This window comes from Candoia aspera, chromosome 2 (assembly GCF_035149785.1).
Source record: "Candoia aspera isolate rCanAsp1 chromosome 2, rCanAsp1.hap2, whole genome shotgun sequence".
Classification (NCBI taxonomy): domain Eukaryota; kingdom Metazoa; phylum Chordata; class Lepidosauria; order Squamata; family Boidae; genus Candoia; species Candoia aspera.
In genome coordinates this window covers 122,054,153-122,072,649 of record NC_086154.1, presented here as the reverse complement: position 1 = coordinate 122,072,649, position 18,497 = coordinate 122,054,153, and the positions used below count along the sequence as shown (strand labels likewise).

The window sequence follows — 18,497 nt, the reverse complement described above, 5'->3', positions numbered from 1 at the left end:
AGCCCGCTTCCGCCCTCGTAGGTGGTCTGGCAACGAGGAAGCACAAACACCCGCGAAGGTAAGGCGCACACCCACCCAGCCCGGGCCTCCCCCGCCCCGCCTCGCCTCTCCTCTCCTCTCCTCTCAAGCCGACAAACGACCCGCTTCCGTTGAGGCTGCAGTGGAGGGGCGGGACCGGTGGCCTAGCGACGGAGACATGGAAGCGGTAGGCCGGCCGGTGCGTGCGTGCATACGTGGGGCGGCAGGAGGCAGCAGCCCCGTGCTTTGAGAGGGGCGCGTGCAGTTTGGGATGGCGGCGCCAAGGCGGGGGAAGGAGAGTCTGCTTCCAGGGAGATGGAGACCAGAGGCAGCTGCGGGCAGGCGGGGGATGGGCGCCATTTCAGATTAAGGTTTGCTCTCGCCGTCTTCCGGGATGTGATCGTACGCTGAAGATCAAGTTGTACGCCTTGCAGTATATTATGGTGCTTCTATATTAAATCACTACAGCAAATTGACCAATATATGTAACACTGGGGTTTAAGACAGCTGTGAGAGCAGAGTGGTGACACTGGAGGGGTTACCTCTTAGATGGTAGCACCTTAGTAAAAATGGGAGATTTCAGGAAAATCATAATAATATGCCGAGTTAGACCTAGTTAGCCCTGTCATGGAAGATCCCCAGGAACTGCAGGGCTGTCAATATGGCAGTGGCAAATCACTTTCATAGTGTTGCCAGGATAATTACATGGATGTGTCCATGTGTTCACCTGAAATCACACTCAACTAGAGGTGCCTTTACCTGCTGAATTCCTTTGTGATCCCCCATTATCCATAAATTGCATCTGAGGATTGGGGAGATGCTTTGGGAGCACCATGTTGTATGTCTGCATGTATTTATTTGTCAAATTTATATAGCCGCCCATCTCACAAACAAGTGACTCTGGGCGGCATACAACAAGGATAAAAAAATTTAATAAATATCAAACTATTATTATTATTATTAAATATTAAAAACTATAAAAAAACCAAACTAAAAGAAAAAATTGGGTGAAGAGATGTTTATAATAGTGGAGCCACCTCAATAATTCACCGGTTCCCTAGGGTCCACAGGCCTCATGGCACAACTAGGTTTGCAGAAAGTCAAAAGTGATGAAACCAACCTTATTTCAGGGGGGAGGATATTCCATAAAGCAGGCGCCACAGCAGAAAAAGCCCACCGCCTAGGACCTGACAAATGTAGCTCCCTAGCCAACAGGACCCACAGCATGCCCTCTCTTCTGGATCTGGTGGGACTAACAGATGTAATCGGGAAGAGGCGGTCCCTCAGATAACCTGGTCCCATGCCATGCCACAGGTTAAAGGTCAAAACTAGCACCTTGAAGTGGACCCGGAAGCAAACTGGTAACCAATGCAACTCACGGAACAAAGGTGTAATGTGTACTGCTAGAAACACAACTGCCTCTGCATTTTGCACCAGTTGAAGGTTCCGAATACTCTTCAAGGGCAGTCCCATGTAGAGTGCATTACAAAAATCAAGGAGGTGACTAGGGCATGAGTGATTGTGAGTAGAGCCGTTGATCTAGGAATGGGCGCAACTGGTGCACAATATGAAGTTGTGCAAAGGCCCTCCTAGCCACCCGACTGCCACCTGCTCTTCAAGCAGGAGTTATGAGTCTAGGAGGACCCCCCAGATTGCGCATGGGGTCTGTTTGGGGCAGTGCAACCCCATCCAGCACCAAAGATGGCATAGTCCTAGAACTGACAGGCCTCCAAACCCAAAGCTACTCAGTCTTGCCAGGGTTTAGTTGAAGCCTGTTGTTTCCCATCCAGACCGTCACAGCCTCCAGACACTGGGATAAGATGTCCACAGCATCACTTAATTCACCAGGGGCAGAGATGTATAATTGGGTATCATCAGTGTACTGATGATACCTCACCCCATGATGGATGAGCGTACCCAGCAGCTTCATGTAGATGTTGAATAAGGGGAGAGAGCACCGACCCCTGCAGCACCCCACACAGTAGGGACCGAGGGCAGGATCTCACTTCCCCAATCACCACCGACTGGTATTGACCCTGGAGAAAGGTGGTCAACCAGCACAACACCATGCAGCCCACTCCCAATCCTCTGAGTCAATCCACAAGGATACCATGGTCAGTGGTATCAAAAGCCACCAAGAGGTCAAGTAGGTCAAGGATGGATGACTAGGGCATCCCTCTGTTGGGGGGAGATGGGCGGTGATAAAAATTTAATTAAATAAAAAAAAATAATAATAAATGGATGCACAACCCCCATCCTGCCCACACCAGAGATCATCCAAAAGCAAATTATTCTGTCCCATAAACTGGTCTGAATCCTGACTGAAAAGGATCCAGATTATCCACTTCAAGGTCCTCTGAAGCTGCTGCACAACCACCTTCTCAATCATCTTCCCCCAAAAGAGGAGGTTAGATACTGGACAAAAATTGTCCAGTATAGTGGGGTCCAGCAATAGCTTCTTGAGGTGATGAACCAAGCCCTCCTTAAGAGGTGAAGGAAAAACCACCTCACTCAAGGAAGAATTCACCACTTCTAGAACCCACTCACATTACACCCCCAGCTCGGTTTAACAAGCCAGGAGGAGCATGGATTTAAAGAGCAGGTAGTTGAGCTCACAGTCCTAAGGACCCTGTCCACTTCATCAGGCCCAACAGGTTTGAGTCATTCATAGATAATTGGGCAAGACTCCTCCCAGGCATCTCCCCTGGACCTGCAACAAGGCCAGCGTCCAACTGTGAGCAAAGTTGAGTGACTTTGACAGATGCTGAACAAATTCTTCTGCACACCCCTGCAAAGGGTTCCCCGAGCCCCCTCTACCCAAGAGGGCACATGTCATCCAAAACAGGGTCACAGGATGGCTATCTGCAGATGTAACAAGGGCAGAGAAGGTAGGCCTTAATAGCAGCTCTATCCCACGTCTGGTCAAGTTTGTCCCCTGCAGAACGCCAGCGATGCTCTAGATGTCTCTTCTCCTGTTTCATCTCCACTAGCTCCTCTGTGAACCACGGGGAGTGACGGGATCCACAACAGGGGAGAGGTCACATAGGTGCAATCTGATCTAAAGCCTCAGCCCCCCTCTTATTCCAAGCAGTGACCAAAGCTTCAGATTGACCATGTACTAGGAGAGAGTGCAGCTGGGCCATTGGTGGAAAACAGGGCCGATATTACACTGCCCCTTCAAGTTCCCCCTCTTAATGATGAGTTCCTTATGGAATTAAGAGGATTTAATATACTAACCTAATTCACAGGAATATGCTAAACAGATACTTGTAGCAAATGTCTGTTATTATTTTGCTTTCTGGAACTCCAAAAAAAAATTCAATATTTTTGGTTATTAGGTTATCCAATTAAATTTTCAATTTTCCCAGAATCCAGTGAAATTTCTGAAAATGAATGTAAAAACAAACTCACCACTATGAATGTGCAAACATATAAATGTGCAAACTGAGACCAGCTCCCAATAAATTATAATCTCTTAGAAACTCGTGCATGCTATGTGTTTATGAGTAGGTACCAAAAATAGCTAATTAAATGTTATAATTCTGCCTGCCATCCAGTATGTATGGATTGCAAAAATACATTCTGTAGAATTATTGACAAAGGAAGTTACTAAACACCTTTGCTACTCCTTCAAATCTTTTAAAACATTTAGGGAAATGTGTTGTAGGAAGAGTACATTTTGAAACAGGTAAATTAGAAGCATCTCATCTGGGTCCCAAAGACAATCTCTGTGCACAATCTCTATGTTAGATTTGTATATATGAACAGCAGTCTCCTCACAGATCTGTTGCCACATGGCAGATAACTTTTGAGACTGATAGGACTTTCAGAAGCAGGTTTGGAATAGGGCATGATGTCTGTGTGTTATTTTTTAAAAGAAGATTTACTTACATTGGAGATTGTCAAGTATTGGACAAACTACAATAATTCTTCCAGCTTTCCAAGCATGTTGAAAGTTGCTTGTGGATTCCATTAATGTGCAGTGAAAAGTGGAAAACGTTATTTTCGAGTCTCATTAATATATAAATACATGCATTCATATCCATCATGGTATTCTCTCTTGGGATAAAAAACGTTATGTAAAGTTCAGAAAAAGAGTAAGAAATACTCTATAAACCAAGAAATTAAGGCATGAGGTAAGACAAAGAAGAGGAAAGAGAGCTAAATCTAATTTAACTAATACAGTGTGCTGAGACCTCTCTGGATCTTACTGTCTTTGCAAGCTATCCACTATGCCTATTGACTGCTTTGTGTTTCTGTTTTTTAAATGCTCATTCCCTCTCCCTCTCCCTCTCCTTGAGGATCTCATCAATTCCATCTAACTGCAGCTTTCTCAGTCTTCCCCGTAATTCTCTCATTCTCTTGTTCATTCTTTCATGTACTTGTTTCATGATTTGATCCTCATTTATTCTAGCAATATGACCAAACCACTGCAATGTACTTCTTTCATCTAACCACTCACTTTTGCATTCAGTCATTCATTCAGCATACATTGCTTTTGACCATATCTCTCTATTTTACCACGCACCCTTCTTAAGTAGCCCATTCCTATTGCATTCAACTTCTGTGTTTTTCCTGGAATGTCCAACTTTCACTTCCATATAACAAAGTGAGCAGAAACATGCTCTTGTGTACAGGCTATTTCACTTCTTTATTCCTCATAACAGACCACATACCATCTGCTACTTTTCTACCAACAACTGCACATCTTCAAATATATCCATCCATTTCCCCATCTTAAGTAAGCATACGACACAAATTCAGCTTCTTGCTCTATTTTTTTCCCCATTTATGTATAATTTCTAATTTGTTTACCAAGTCAAAAACAACTGTTTTGGTTTTGATATTTGAATTATCAGATTCATACTCCTGGTTGTATCGTACAGTGTATCTAACATTGCCTCAAATCACGCAGATTCTCATCCAGCAACGAAGTACCGTCTGGATGTAAAAGTCGTGTCTCTAGCCAACAGAATTATTTGATAAGCATTCCATTTATTGTCATGTATGCTTTTCTTCCATTATACACATTCCTCATTGAATTCAGCGACCAATCTTCACCTCCAACTTCATGCTAAACAATCCATAATTTAAAACTATTAACACAGACCCTTTCTCTAAATCAACAAAGCTACAATAACCTTTCTCACATTCAGGTTTCTCAGTGACCTGCTGAGTAGCAAAAATCTGGTCTGCTTACTCTTGCCCTGTATAAAGTAACACTGCACTTCCCAGTTTTTATCACTGTTACTTCTTACAACATTTATTCAGTTACACCGGCCTTGCCATTTTTCACCATTCTTACAGCATTTATTACTTTCTTTTCATCGTTTTTTTTCTTGAGCACTAATATTTATAGCATTTGTGTCAGTTCCACTCTGTGACATGTCTCTATTATTCCCACAATCTCTAAAGCACTTTACTTCTTCCAGCATTCTCTTTCTTTGATTTCACCCCAAATCACTTCATCACTTTTATTTTTAGTTCTGGAGGCTTTTAATTAGCCCTTTTTACCGACCTCCAGAATTATACTTCATTTCTATTAAAATGTTTTTTTCTTTTAATCTTAACTGTTCCTTGCTCTCTTTGTCTACATCCTTTGCAATTATCTTTTTCTTTTTAGACACCTTATATTTTTTCTCATCCTCATCACTGTTTTTCAAACTTCCTGTGAACATAATCCCACACACTTCTGTGTCACTCTTTAACTTAATTTCTTTCCTTCTGCACAAAGCAGCTTCAGCATCCGCTTCCCACTCATTTTGTTGTAAGATTAATCTATCTTCTTATACTGGGCGTTGTTGTGTTAAGCAGTCAGCTGTGGTGCATTTTGGCCAACATACCACTAGCATAACCAAGCCATCTTTATCCCAAGCATGCTTATGCTATTCTGTATAAGCACATTAAGGGTAAGCACAGATGACGTTTCTTATATGGCCACCCATCTCATATAAATGACTCTGGGCAGCTGACAGTTAAAACAGGATGAAAACAGAATAAAAAACAAAACCAATAATACAAAACCCACAATGATACATCGGTACGATGCCCTGATAAGGCACTAGGCAATCTAGCAGTCACTTTCTGCATACTGACAAAAACTGTGGGCAGAGCAGTGAGGGACACAAACAGCAACTGTGTCTTTTCGTTGGGGAACATTTTAGGCAGTCGCTATTGCTTCACTCACATAGAAGTGAGTGTCAGAAAAAAATAGGGATTCTTATATCAGAGAGTTGCTGAGGGTTAAGTAAGACAGGATTGAATTTCTGGGCTACGAATAACCCTATTTTCTTTGCTGATGAAGCATGGATATGAGGCTTTATTCCCAGACCTATTTTTATATAGAAGTTATCTGGAGAAATCATTGAAAGTAAATGGGATTTTGAGATAAGGATCTCAGCAGGTGGCCATACCAGGCTGGTTTAAGCTTGTAAACTAAGCAGGGTTGAGCCAGGTCAGCCCTTGAACGGGAAACCTCCTGAGAGTACTAGGGGTATAGGCTAGATTGGGGAGCTGAAGAAATGTCTCAGAAGAGGGCAACGGCAAACCACTTCTGTATTGCTGCCAAGAAAACCAAATGGACATGTCTATGAAGTGACCAGGTGTTGAGTTTGTTTATTTATTTAATTTTCTATCCCGCCTTTATTATTTTTATAAATAACTCAATGCGGCGAACGTACCTATTACTCCTTCCTCCTCCTATTTTCTCCACAACAACAACCCTGTGAGGTGAGTTGGGCTGAGAGAGAGTGACTGGCCCAAAGTCACCCAGATGGCTTTCGTGCCCAAGGCGGGACTAGAATTCTCAGTCTCCCGATTTCTAGCCTGGTGTCTTAACCACTAGACCAAACTGGCTCTATCAAGCTTGATAGCCTAGGAAACTAAAAGAGGGCCCACACCAAGTTTAGTGTTGGGGCTATTTCCTCTTCATTATGAATAGCAAATGGAATGTGGCAAACATAATTTTTAAAAACAAAAAATAAAATGCCCATTGAGAATGGCTTAAAAGCCAGTGTGAAGGAGTTGGACTGGCACCAGGTTCAAGCCCACCTTTAGCAATGGAAACTCACTGGGTGACTTTAGGCCACTTTCTCGCTCTCTTAGCCCAGCCTACCCTACAGAGTTGTGGGGAAAAGTAGGAGGAAAGGCTTCTGTGTATGCCACCTTGAGCTCTTGTACGAAAGATGGGATAAAATCTAACAAATAATGTTGTACTTTGAGATATGAGTTGAGCAAAAGATGGCAAGATGCGATCTTAAAAAGAATACAAGTCTCCATAGCAGCCACTTCCCAATGTAACCACACCATTTTAAATACAAATAAAGAATACGTGATCTGTCCACTAATGACAGAAAATGGAAAACTGCTCCATTAATTCTTTGTGCTGCTTAATGTTTTCAGATGTTCCAGATGAGCATAACTGAAGGGAGAATGTTGGATTCAATGAATCATGGAATCAAATCATACAATAAATCATATGAACCACAGAGATTAAAGTTGTTATGAATTATGCCTTGTATGAGAATCATCTAGATCCTGGTAGACAATAAGCCTCAAACCAGCATAACAATTACTGGATTTTTAAAAAGTTGTGATCAAGTGATCAATGATCTAATCCAGGAACTGGACTGATGACAGCTTGCAGCAAACCTTTCCCATGGTGATCTTGTTGGAAAGCAGAAGTTGGTTGTGAAATAATAGTTGGGTACAGAAATAGGAAGAGAATGGAGAAGTGACTGTTGCATGTGTAGGACGTGATCCCTGCTGAATAAGCAACAAGCTATGCTGCGTGTCCAGGGCTTGGCTTGTTACTTATCTCCTTGCAATAAGAATAATAGGAATTTGCAAGGCTTAACTTGTGGTGTGGAAGTTGAAGAGGAACTGTTTAAAATAAAAGAGCGTGCCTGTAAGAGCCAGATTTCATAACCAGTATTCATCTTTGTTTCTTATTATTAGATGAAGGTAATTAAACATTCTGAGGAGGCATTGAAAGCAGCCCTGATCTCCAAGGACAGACAGCTTTTGAAGCTTTATGAGAAGTTTGATCCTAAGGAGAAGCTTCTGCTAAATGAAGCATTTCAACCAGACAGTGTTCTTTTTAAGCCTATAACTCTGCATTCTGAATCAGACTGGATCTCTTCACATCCAGAACCCATCCAGGATTTTTCACAGTTTTATCATGACCCTTGCAGAAATTTGCCAACCCCACAGAAGAGTCAGATTTACATCCAGCCTATTGGTAATATTAAAGAAGCAACCATGCAAGTGTTTATTGAGCTATTAACTAGCAATTAATTAAGCATGCAGCTTTCAAGCTTTCTGCTTTCATTACTTGCATAACTGTCATCAAAGCCTGGATATTATAGGGTCAGTTTTTTGGGATCATTTTCTCTGAACTGACAGCATGAGCTAAAGTATCCTACACACTTCTACAGTTCCTGAGGGTGGGCAATAGTTGATAGTGGTGGACGAGTTTCTGTCTTCTATTTGAGAAAGTTGGCAAGGCAGTCTGACTCTTCATACCACAACATGCAGGAGGTCAGAATTATATTCTATCTAATGGAAATCAAGTAACAAAGATGATAAAACATAACTCAGTGCATGCTTAAATTCAAAAGAATCTGTTTTTGAGTAGTAAAATTAATTCCCAAGTGGGCATGTAATTAAAGCTTAGATCCTCCATTTCCCTGGATCATGGTAACTGTTCTTTAAATTGCAATGCTACCCTTGTTCATTAAATGATCTTTGGCGGGGCTTTTTCTCTAGTCTTTTAAAATAAGCTAATTGTTCCTACTCAGATTTGTATAGCCAGACAATTGCAAAGTAAAGCTCATATTTTATTGTAGTATTGTATGATGAATTTGCCTATACATAGTGGAAGGAAAAGTCTGCTATGAACTAATGTTTTCTGGACCTACTTTTTAAGGTTCTTTTGGAGATTCCAAAGTTAGCACGGATGTCTACTTGAAATGGCTGAGAGATTACTGTGAAGCATTTTACTATGGCCTGACTGTAAGAATCCTAGACCCGATGCCAGTTTCACATACAGGTTGTGATTTTCGAATCAATGAATACACACACAATCTGCAAATTCATGCAGGTATGAGGAATAGACAAAACAGTGATAGACTGGTTCATTCTTGTGATTTAGTTTTGATCAACTGGACTGTGAATCTCAGGTGTATTTAAGTAATGTTGAGATATTGACATTTGTGGGTCTTTAGTAACTGATTGTAATCAAAAGTCAAATTTTAAAAATCCCAAAGGTATTATCTTTCAGAATCCTATGATTTCATGTTTTTAAGCCTTCAGAATCAAAACTTTAGGGTATGAATCTTAATTGTGCAGAAATAAGAGAACTGTTGGCAAACAGCAATGCCTGAATATACATAGAACATAGGAATCTTTATTGTACTAAGTTAGATTACTGATCTATCTAGTCTAGGGCTATCAATGCAGAATAGCAGTAGCTCTCCAGGGTTTTAAGCAAGGTTGTCTCCAGGCCTACTTGGAGATGCCTGGAATTGAACCTTGGATTATCTGTATAAAAAACATTTGCTTTGTGTACATACACTGAGCTACACCCTATTCTGTGAAGAGCCTTATTAAGCTGCCCTAGCAGTTAGTGTATTTTTCCTTCTTTGAGTAGAGATACCACTTCCTCCTGGACTGAGGCAGAGATCTTTCATTTCATCTCTTACCTGATCCTTTTAATTGAAGAGCTGAGAGTTGAAACCAAAATCTGCAAATGCAAAATGTGTGCTGTTGAAATACTGTATGATGGTTCCTTTTACTGGTGCTTTATTACATAGATGGTAGATAGATACTGCATCATAAAAATGGAGCATGCATAGATTTGTTGTTTAATTTTACATTAATTTTAAAGGAACTAAGTTAAAAATTGTTAGGTTTAAATTCATAGCCCTTATTTTCTCTGTGCTTGCCTCTGTGGTATATAAATTGGAGAGGTCATCTTAATATCTCTCTTATTTTCAGAATTCCTGCTATGGCTACAGTTCTTGATTATGCAATTACTGCCTTCTGTTGAGAGAGACTGATACCTGTTTTTCATATAGGGCACCTCTTGAATTACTTAAAGAAGAAAAAGCCAAAAGATGCTTTTTGCATTGTGGGAATAACAATGATAGATCTTTACCCGAAGGACTCTTGGAATTTTGTCTTTGGGCAAGCCTCCTTGACGGAAGGTATGTGGCTAGCTTTCTTTCAAGTTTTCAGTAGAAGCCAACTATCTGCAGGACTGATGGCCTGTTGTTTTAGGCATCACAAACTGATTCCCTTTAACTCAGATGCATTTTGCATTATATTAATGTTGCATCTTTGGAACTTGCCATTCAATGAACCTTGAGTGAACATGACAATATTCTTGCATTCTTTGTTTATCAATGCAGAGGAGCAGGTAGAAACAGGATACTGGATATTTAAATTCAGGCTGCATCAGAGTGAGTTGTGTTGCATATATTATACAGTATGTCGTTACTAAAAAGTAAAAGTAAAGTCTATAGGCAGTCTTGTTTTCTCGTGGCTTCATGGATGCATCCATGCTGTTTTCTTGATTGCACATTGGTTTATGCATAGACTTTTTTAGTTTGCCAGAGATGAATTTAGCAGGAAGGAAAGAAGTTTGGAAATGCAGGCATCACACTTCATTCCTGTGTGATTGGCCTGATACCAGTGCTCAGCATCTTGGGAAGAGATCTTCCACATAGAAACAGGACCTTCAGTGGCAAGCACATGGATCATGTAATGTATCAACCTTGATGGGGTTCACACATTTACCAGTATGCTAAAGTACAAACACGTAAATCACATTAGGTGTTAGTGTGATGCATAAGCCCAGCCTCAGAATGCTAGAAGAGTTCATTCAGCTCCAATATAGCTATGAGTGTATGAAACATCTTCCACAGTCTTTGCAGAGTGGAAGCATTTGGTTCACATAAAAACTGACAGGTACCCTCATGAGTAGTGGCACTCTATCTGTGAGGCACAGGAGTATTTAAGGAGTGGGATTGGCTTGAATTTATGTGACAATTGCTGGAGATGTCCACATAGTCTATAATTGTGTGTAGATTAGGTAAATTGGACTTTCCCTCCTGTTCCAGAAACTCAATGGCTTTCAAGCAAGTTAGATTTTCTGCAGAAATCCCTCCCCCTAAATCTAGTCTGTACCTATTCAAAGAATTATTTATCTAGAGTTTATCAGAATGGTATAGACAATCCATATTCCCTTAAGCTCCCAAGGCAGAGAGATACAGATGTTATATTTTGTCATGACCTTATGTACAGGGTTTTACGAGCCTTATAAACACATCCTTGGATGGGGTGGGGGGGAACTCTCTATTTTTACACAATGCATATCCTGTGTTGTATTTTCAGTTACACTGACCACCAGGAGGCATCAAATTACCAGTTTCATCCTTGCTGGGAATCATCAGACATGGGTAGCCCATATGTTACTCTGTGGGATTCAGGAAATTGAACTCAAGGACCTTTGCAGTTCTATTACTATGTACAGCGCATTAACTTTATGAACTATCCAGGTCGTGGTGCTCAGTGGTTTGCAGGAAGGGATATATAGAGGCTATCAGGATAATATATACAGTCTGTGGTGCAGAGGAAGAAGTTGCTGGTTTCAAGATGCTTGCTGTGAGTTATGTTATACTTTCACTGACCAAAAGAGGGCAATGGAAGTACACATGCAGCTTTTTTATAATGAAGTCTAGGAGTCTATATTTTGCAGTCTTGGAGTAAAGCATTTGTATTCAGTTGATGGGCATGCTGTATGGCATTGGATATCTTGCTTTGAATTTTTGCAAATAAAACATGTTGGAAGGGAACATGAACCTATTGGAGAGGTGGTATGTTTTCTCAAGCCTCATTTTCTTGACAAAGAACACATTCCTCTCTGAAATGGTTATCTGCATGTTGGGGAGTTGGGATAGAGTTATCTTGTAATATGCCAGTAACTTTTTCAGTTATGTAGAGGAGGCGATTATCTGATTACCTGAGATGTAATCAAGATCCTTTCAATCTTTACTTGGGGTCCATTTCTCCTCTCCCATTTTATCTGTTCTGCCTTTTCAAAAGGGCTCCTGCTAAGCTCTAGTGCAGAAGTGTTTGGGAGGATTTAGAGCTTTGCTGCCCTTTCTAAACTCACTTGCTAAGCGGACAGTTTTGCAGCTGAATTGGTCCAGGTGGGGTGTGAGAGGAAACAACTTCACTTCTAGCGACAAAGAGATTGTTGCTTTGAAATAGAGAAGGAATATTTTTTCTAACTTTTCGAACAGAGATTTGATCTTTTTTCCAAGCCAAGGATCATGCTTAGCTTTGGTATCATGCCAAGAACAGTAAAAAGTGGGTACGACAAAGATTAAATTGAATTTAAATGCAATTAAAATAGTCATTAATTAAATATAGAATATGATTACTCCAATATATTTAATAATTCCTTCCTCTTGTCATTTTAAAAATTACAGTTTTGTGATAACTCTTCTAGAAGCTTTGCAGTGGGCTGCAAGGTTTCTATACTAGAAGTACTCTTTTTAATATGTATGTATGTATGTTTAATATAGCAATTTGCTGTTGGTGCAATTTTAATTTGAATTCTCCTTTGCTTTGGTAAGGGGTGGGGATCTTCAGCTTTGCCAGATATGACAGTGATTTTTACAGTGCCAACTACAGAGGCAGAATAAAGACAACAAAAAAGCTTTCTGCAGCTGACTGTTCTGTGTGTGATGGTTACTATACTCCTGAGATCACAAGTAAACTGCTTCTGAGATCCTGCAAAGTGAGTGTTTTAAATTCCTAGCATTATATTATTTATATTGAAACCAAATGTCTGTTTCAGTATCCACACTTCTTTTTAGTTTGTGTAAATCAGTTTTAGCTACTTTTATTAAAGGAACAGTAGTCTATTAAAATGTTTCAATATTTTGGTCTTGGGTTTAGAGCAGTATTTCCCAACCTCAGCAACTTTCAAGTGTGTGGACTTCCACTCCCAGAATTCCCCAGTCAGCACGCTGAGAGTGGAAGTCCACACATTTTAAAGTTGCCGAGGTTGGTAAGCACTGGTCTGGAGCTTGGGGGGCTTGACCAGACTGGAAGTGTAGCAGTCCTGCAGTTTACTTTTCTTAAGCTAAATGGGAATCTCTTGAGAAGATCTCCCAGATTCACACTGCAGGGAATCTGACTCCTTTACTCCTGCTCTAGGAATAAAGTTAATATGATTAAAATCAAGTTATTTCATCACCTTATTTAAAAGTGAAATGACTTGAAACAGACACTGGCCATTCCCTCACTCGTGATTTATAGTGTCTTCTAGGGTCACTCACTTGTCATCTCTGCAGCAATATAAAGCCTATCTTCTTTACTACTGTTCTGGCAGAATGATTATTAGATGCTGCAAGATGATACAAATAAATAGTGTGGAAAGAGCAATTGCCTGTGTCGGCACCACAAACCTAGTCAACCACATTTTAACCTAGCCGGTTGTAAGGATCCAGCTTGTGTTGTTAATCTGTGTGTCAATATGCCATGCAAACCCAGAAAATCAGGTTGAGTCCAACATTATTAAGTTACCATAGGATAAGCATGTGATGTGAACACCACCACTCCCTTCTTTCAGGAAATAAAATATTACCTCCAATAATTACTTCATTATTATTACTCTAGGCAAAAAACAGATTAATTCATGTGACAACTTGGATGTCAGTTTGAAATCATGGAGAAATTTGGGGAGCCTTTTTTTTGCAGAGGGAGGTCATTGGCTTCATGGATTAGAGGGAGCTTGTAGAAGTTGAAGCTTGAGATCTGTTCTGACTTACTGTTTTTATTTTGCTTTTCGTATCTTAGAATAATGTAAATACAATTGTGCTGAAGTAGGTATTGTTCTTAAAGATTAAAATGGATTGGTTAATATTTATATTGACTGAAGAGTCTAAAGGTAAAGAATCTAAATTATTTTTTATTTTATTTATTCATTTGTTAAATTTATCACTCACCTTTTCTCTAGGTGATTAAAGGTGCTTTGCATGGGAATCTCCCTTCATTTTTCCCCATAGCAACACTGTGAGGGGGTTGGGCTGAGCGTGACTGACCCAAAGTCATCCAGTGCATTTTTATGGCTGAAGTTGGGCTTGTACAACTTGTTCCCAGTTGTAGTCCAACACCAGTGTATCACACTGGCCAATTCTATCTTTTCCTGATCTCTTGTGATCCAAACATGCTGGCCTGCAGCTACGATTATTCAAGTCCATGAGCAATAGATATTATGGTCAAACAAAATAAGAAGGCTGGTTTAAGTTGAACTCTTCTATTCATATTCTGTGGCAGAGCAAGAATTCAGTCATCATTATCTTCCTCTCTCAAATGATTTTGCCATCTAAATTATTCCACATCCTGAAACAAAAGTGTGCGCCTTGATTTGAAAAAGAGCTAGAGGTGCTACAGGGACTGTTAGGCCCTTATCCAGAACAACTATTGTGGTTTTAAGTTGGCTTAGGTGATTTGGCTATATCTGTGTTTCAGACTTTGACTCATGAGATTGGGCACATCTTTGGGATCCATCACTGTCAGTGGTTACAATGTGTTATGCAGGGATCTAATCATCTGGAGGAATCAGACCGACGCCCATTAGACCTTTGTCCTGTTTGCTTGCGCAAGCTGCAATCTGTACTTGGGTTCAGCATTGTAGAAAGGTACAAGGTATGTCACTTCAGGATGGAGTCTTGTAGCCTTCAGCAGCTTGGGAACTCCTTTAATGCTGCTCTTTCCAGCTTTGGCAGAAATGAGAAATCCAGATTATGCAGGAGGGATTTATTATGTTGCTCCACTGCATGCCAGTATCCATTCTATGCTGATGATGGTAATGATGAGGTCAAGGCAAAGTTAGGGGCTGAGTCAAAAGCTCAGCTTGGCAGAACCAACAGGAAAGTCTGCTGGGCAGCGTGGACTTGTACAAAAGCCAGAAATTTCTGGGTTCAAATGCATATAATGATACAAATAATTTTAAAGATCAACATTCAACTGAAACCAGAACTTTTCTTGCTGGGATTAATGGACTGTCAATTAGAAAAGAGCCATGGGAGATTATTTCTATATATGATTACTGCTGCAAGACTGTAATATGCACAAAAATGGAAAGACGCTGAAATACCCACAATGGAGGAATGGTTGGTGAAGATGACAGAACTAGCAGAGATGGCAAAATTAACTGGTTTGATTAGAGAAAGATCAGTAACTATATTGATCAGTGACTGGAAACCCTTTTTTGACTTTTTGCTGAAAAGGAATAATGAATTTGTGATTTATGGGTTTGAGGATTATAAAGGGTAGCTTATGAAAAGAAGCAAATTATGATGTAACCTTAGAGAGGGTAAAATAAAAATGCATTTATAACCGCTGTCCAAAAGATCAGAAGCCCTTTCTTTCTTTCTTTCTTTCTTTCTTTCTTTCTTTCTTTCTTTCTTTCTTTCTTTCTTTCTTTCTCTTTCTTTCTTTCTTTCTTTCTTTCTTTCTTTCTTTCTTTCTCACTATTCTTTCTTATTTTCTTTGTTTCTTTTCTAATATTTGTATTGTTTTTATCTTGTTAAAAAATTTGTCAGTAAAAAGAATATTTAAAAATCTGGGTAACAAGGGTGCTTTGCCACATTTCCTGATAACTTTACCATATAAAGAGCTTTATTTGCCATAGGGCCATTAAGTGCAAATTATAAGCATGCCATACTGCACTACTGGGTGTGGGCAGGAGCCACAGGAGGGTTCTTTCTGTATCAACCTGAAGTACTTACTGTTGATGTGAATCAGGCAATGTTACTGTGGTTCCACATTAACAAAGTGACTAATGGCATAATACTAGGGCAAAATGGTATTTAATGTTCCTCTAAACTTCTGCCATGAAGCAGAGGGATTGTTTAGAGGCAAGCAACCATAATGTTTTAGCCACCATTACTTAGATCCAAATATACAGGTCCAGTTGAGTATGGACATGCAATTCCTCTGACAAGTTCTTCAACCTATAAGCAATTTGGTTTTCAACTCTAGTCCAGTTGTGGAAATATTGGATGCTCTGGAGTGTTGGGGGTGGGATATCCAGAGGAAAGGCAAGTTCAGCATCAACCTTACCATTTTAAAAGAGATAGGCATAATTTTTTTCTGTGTAACGTCTCAGGCTCCTTATAAACACTTTGGGTCTGCTGCAGGTGGATGGACATCCCCTCTGCTCTAGGTGCAGAGGTACGGTGGAGTGCTGGGTAGTGGGAAGCAGAAGAAGAGGCAGATGGGAGAGGAGTGGAAAGGGCATAAGCAGCCCTTTCAGGAGGGAGGGGGGGGACCTCTGAGGAGCTCTCTTTGGCATCCCCAGGAGCCCCATGTGATTAACACCAGATGCTCAGGGAGCTTCTGGTTTCCTGCTGTTTCCTTGACTGCAGTTGAGGAGAATGATAGAGGAGGAGATGTTTTGGTTGCTCTGTGTATACTGGTCATACTTCTTGGAGAATGTAGCTTCTCCAAACTGAAAGTAATAAAGCCCATTTATGCTCCACAACAACATGGTATAGGCTAGTCAGCCTTGCAGCTGTTTTACCAGAGCCTGAGCTGGCCCAGGAAGCAATTCACATCTTTGCAACTAAGAAGGGGCAGAAAACACCACTTCGAATATTCAAATCGATAGAAATGCCTTTACCTCTTCCTGCCCTTCCTCCCCCGCTTCCCATTCAGATATTAGAAAGTTACTTAAATTTTTTAAACAAGGTTAAGTTATTAGTACTCCTTTAGGTAGGTTGTTAGAAGAGCAGTACCATCAGAGGAATAGAGCAGAAATGTGGCCAGATTCCACATTTCAAAACTTCCAGAGTTTTGGCCGGGGCATGAGGGGTTCATTTGAGCTCTCTGTCTCAGGTGCCCAAATGTTGTTGGCCAATCCTGCTCTTCCCTGGTCCTCTCCTTGTTGCCTTCCCCTTGTCCTTCAGCATGTGGATCCCTGTCCATGTGGCTGTCATTCCCAGTACTGCCTCCATTGATATATTAGTTAATAGTACCAAAGCATGCTGTCCTTGTGTACCCATGCTTGTGTACCATCAGCATGACACTTTGGGCTTTGGATGCCAGGGTTCATTTGTCTGCACATAAATACCTCCAAGGGGCTCTTGCCCTTTTTCTTATTCAGTGGGGATTCATGGAGAGAGGGAAGGAACCATCTTCAGCTTGTAGGCCTTGTTGTTTTCTTTTCCCCTGTCCTCTGTGTGCAGGTGCCAGAGCTTCTGCCAGCAGACCCTCTGATTTCCACATTCAGAACATCCTATGAGGTAGGATTTCATCCTTTAAGAACAATTAATCCACAGATCTGCCACACCCATCCATTTGTACAGTATGTATTGGTTTACTGTGTATGATACAGCTATGGTTTGTTCATTGTTCTCTTACCTTCATGAAATTAAGGAAACAAAATGTGTCTCTAAAGAAAATTGGTCTGCAATATGTGAAGAAGAAGTCATTGATAAAGAAATTTGACTTTATGCCAAATCAACTAGCCCATGTGTTCTGTTTTCTTACTGTGTGTGCCCATTTTGAGTAAAGTTTCGAATTAGTATTTTAATTTCTTCTAGGCACTGCAGAGGTGGATAGAGGATGAAGCTCATGGAACAGAAGAAGGACGCAGCAGTGAGGCCAGAGGAGGACTGCTAAAGCCAGTGGAAGCATTTGCAGAAAGTTATGAGTTGCTTGTCAAATGCTTAGATGTCCTCCAGAAATAGGTTTGATATGCAGGTTCAAAGGGAATGCTCTTACTATAATAGTATAATCACTGCTAAAGTATGGTGATGAATTAAATATATTTTAAGTTAAAAGCTAATTGTAAATATTTAACTTGTTGGTTTTGTATGTTTTCTTTTGTCTCTATTAAGTCACTCTTTCTTCTGGAATGTCTAACACAGTCTAATAACACATTCTTTATTTCTTATGTTGAAACATTTAAGCTACGTCATAGCTCATGGAACCGCTGTCAAACATCTGAATTTGTTGTTTTGCTGAGATATTGATTGACAACTTGAGCACTTTTTCTGTCTGCAATATATTTACTTACATGACTTTGGAACAAGCTTCAACAATTTTAAGGAGCATTTTCTCTGCCTGTTCAGCCAATGGTCATGTTTGTATTCCATAGCAAACTACAAATCTTGCTTATTTGCATGGAACAAGAAGTGGAGTGGAAGCAAATGGGTTGTGTGTATCAATAAGCCCTTCATGCACATAATAGTCCAAAATAGGTGCAGGCAAATTTTGGGAGGCATGAAACTGGATGGTAGATCAGAGTCTCCAGTACTTGTACTCATGTATGGTCCTGCAGTCAGTTGATCTCTCTCTCTCTCTCTCTCTCTCTCTCACACACACACACACTTCCCAGCTCAGGTAGTCTTTTTTTATAGTACATTTTATTAAGTTTCAAAGAAAGAATAAAAACTACA

General features: G+C 40.4%; 1 protein-coding gene across 2 annotated transcripts; it reads left to right on the top strand.

The window, feature by feature from the left end:
• Window positions 1-148: 148 nt before the first annotated feature.
• On the top strand, window positions 149-18,448 carry AMZ2 (archaelysin family metallopeptidase 2). 2 transcript variants are annotated; one of them, XM_063293467.1, is made up of 8 exons: window positions 154-205; window positions 7,420-7,557; window positions 7,975-8,257; window positions 8,945-9,118; window positions 10,095-10,223; window positions 12,660-12,823; window positions 14,563-14,739; window positions 17,640-18,448. In XM_063293467.1, the coding sequence occupies exons 3-8, from the start codon at window positions 7,975-7,977 to the stop codon at window positions 17,784-17,786; spliced, it is 1,074 nt and encodes a 357-aa protein (XP_063149537.1). In that variant the 5' UTR covers window positions 154-205; window positions 7,420-7,557; the 3' UTR covers window positions 17,787-18,448. The 2 variants fall into 2 exon arrangements, with proteins under 2 accessions (XP_063149536.1, XP_063149537.1); XM_063293466.1 differs by lacking the exon at window positions 7,420-7,557 and having other exon boundaries at window positions 149-205.
• Window positions 18,449-18,497: the final 49 nt, after the last annotated feature.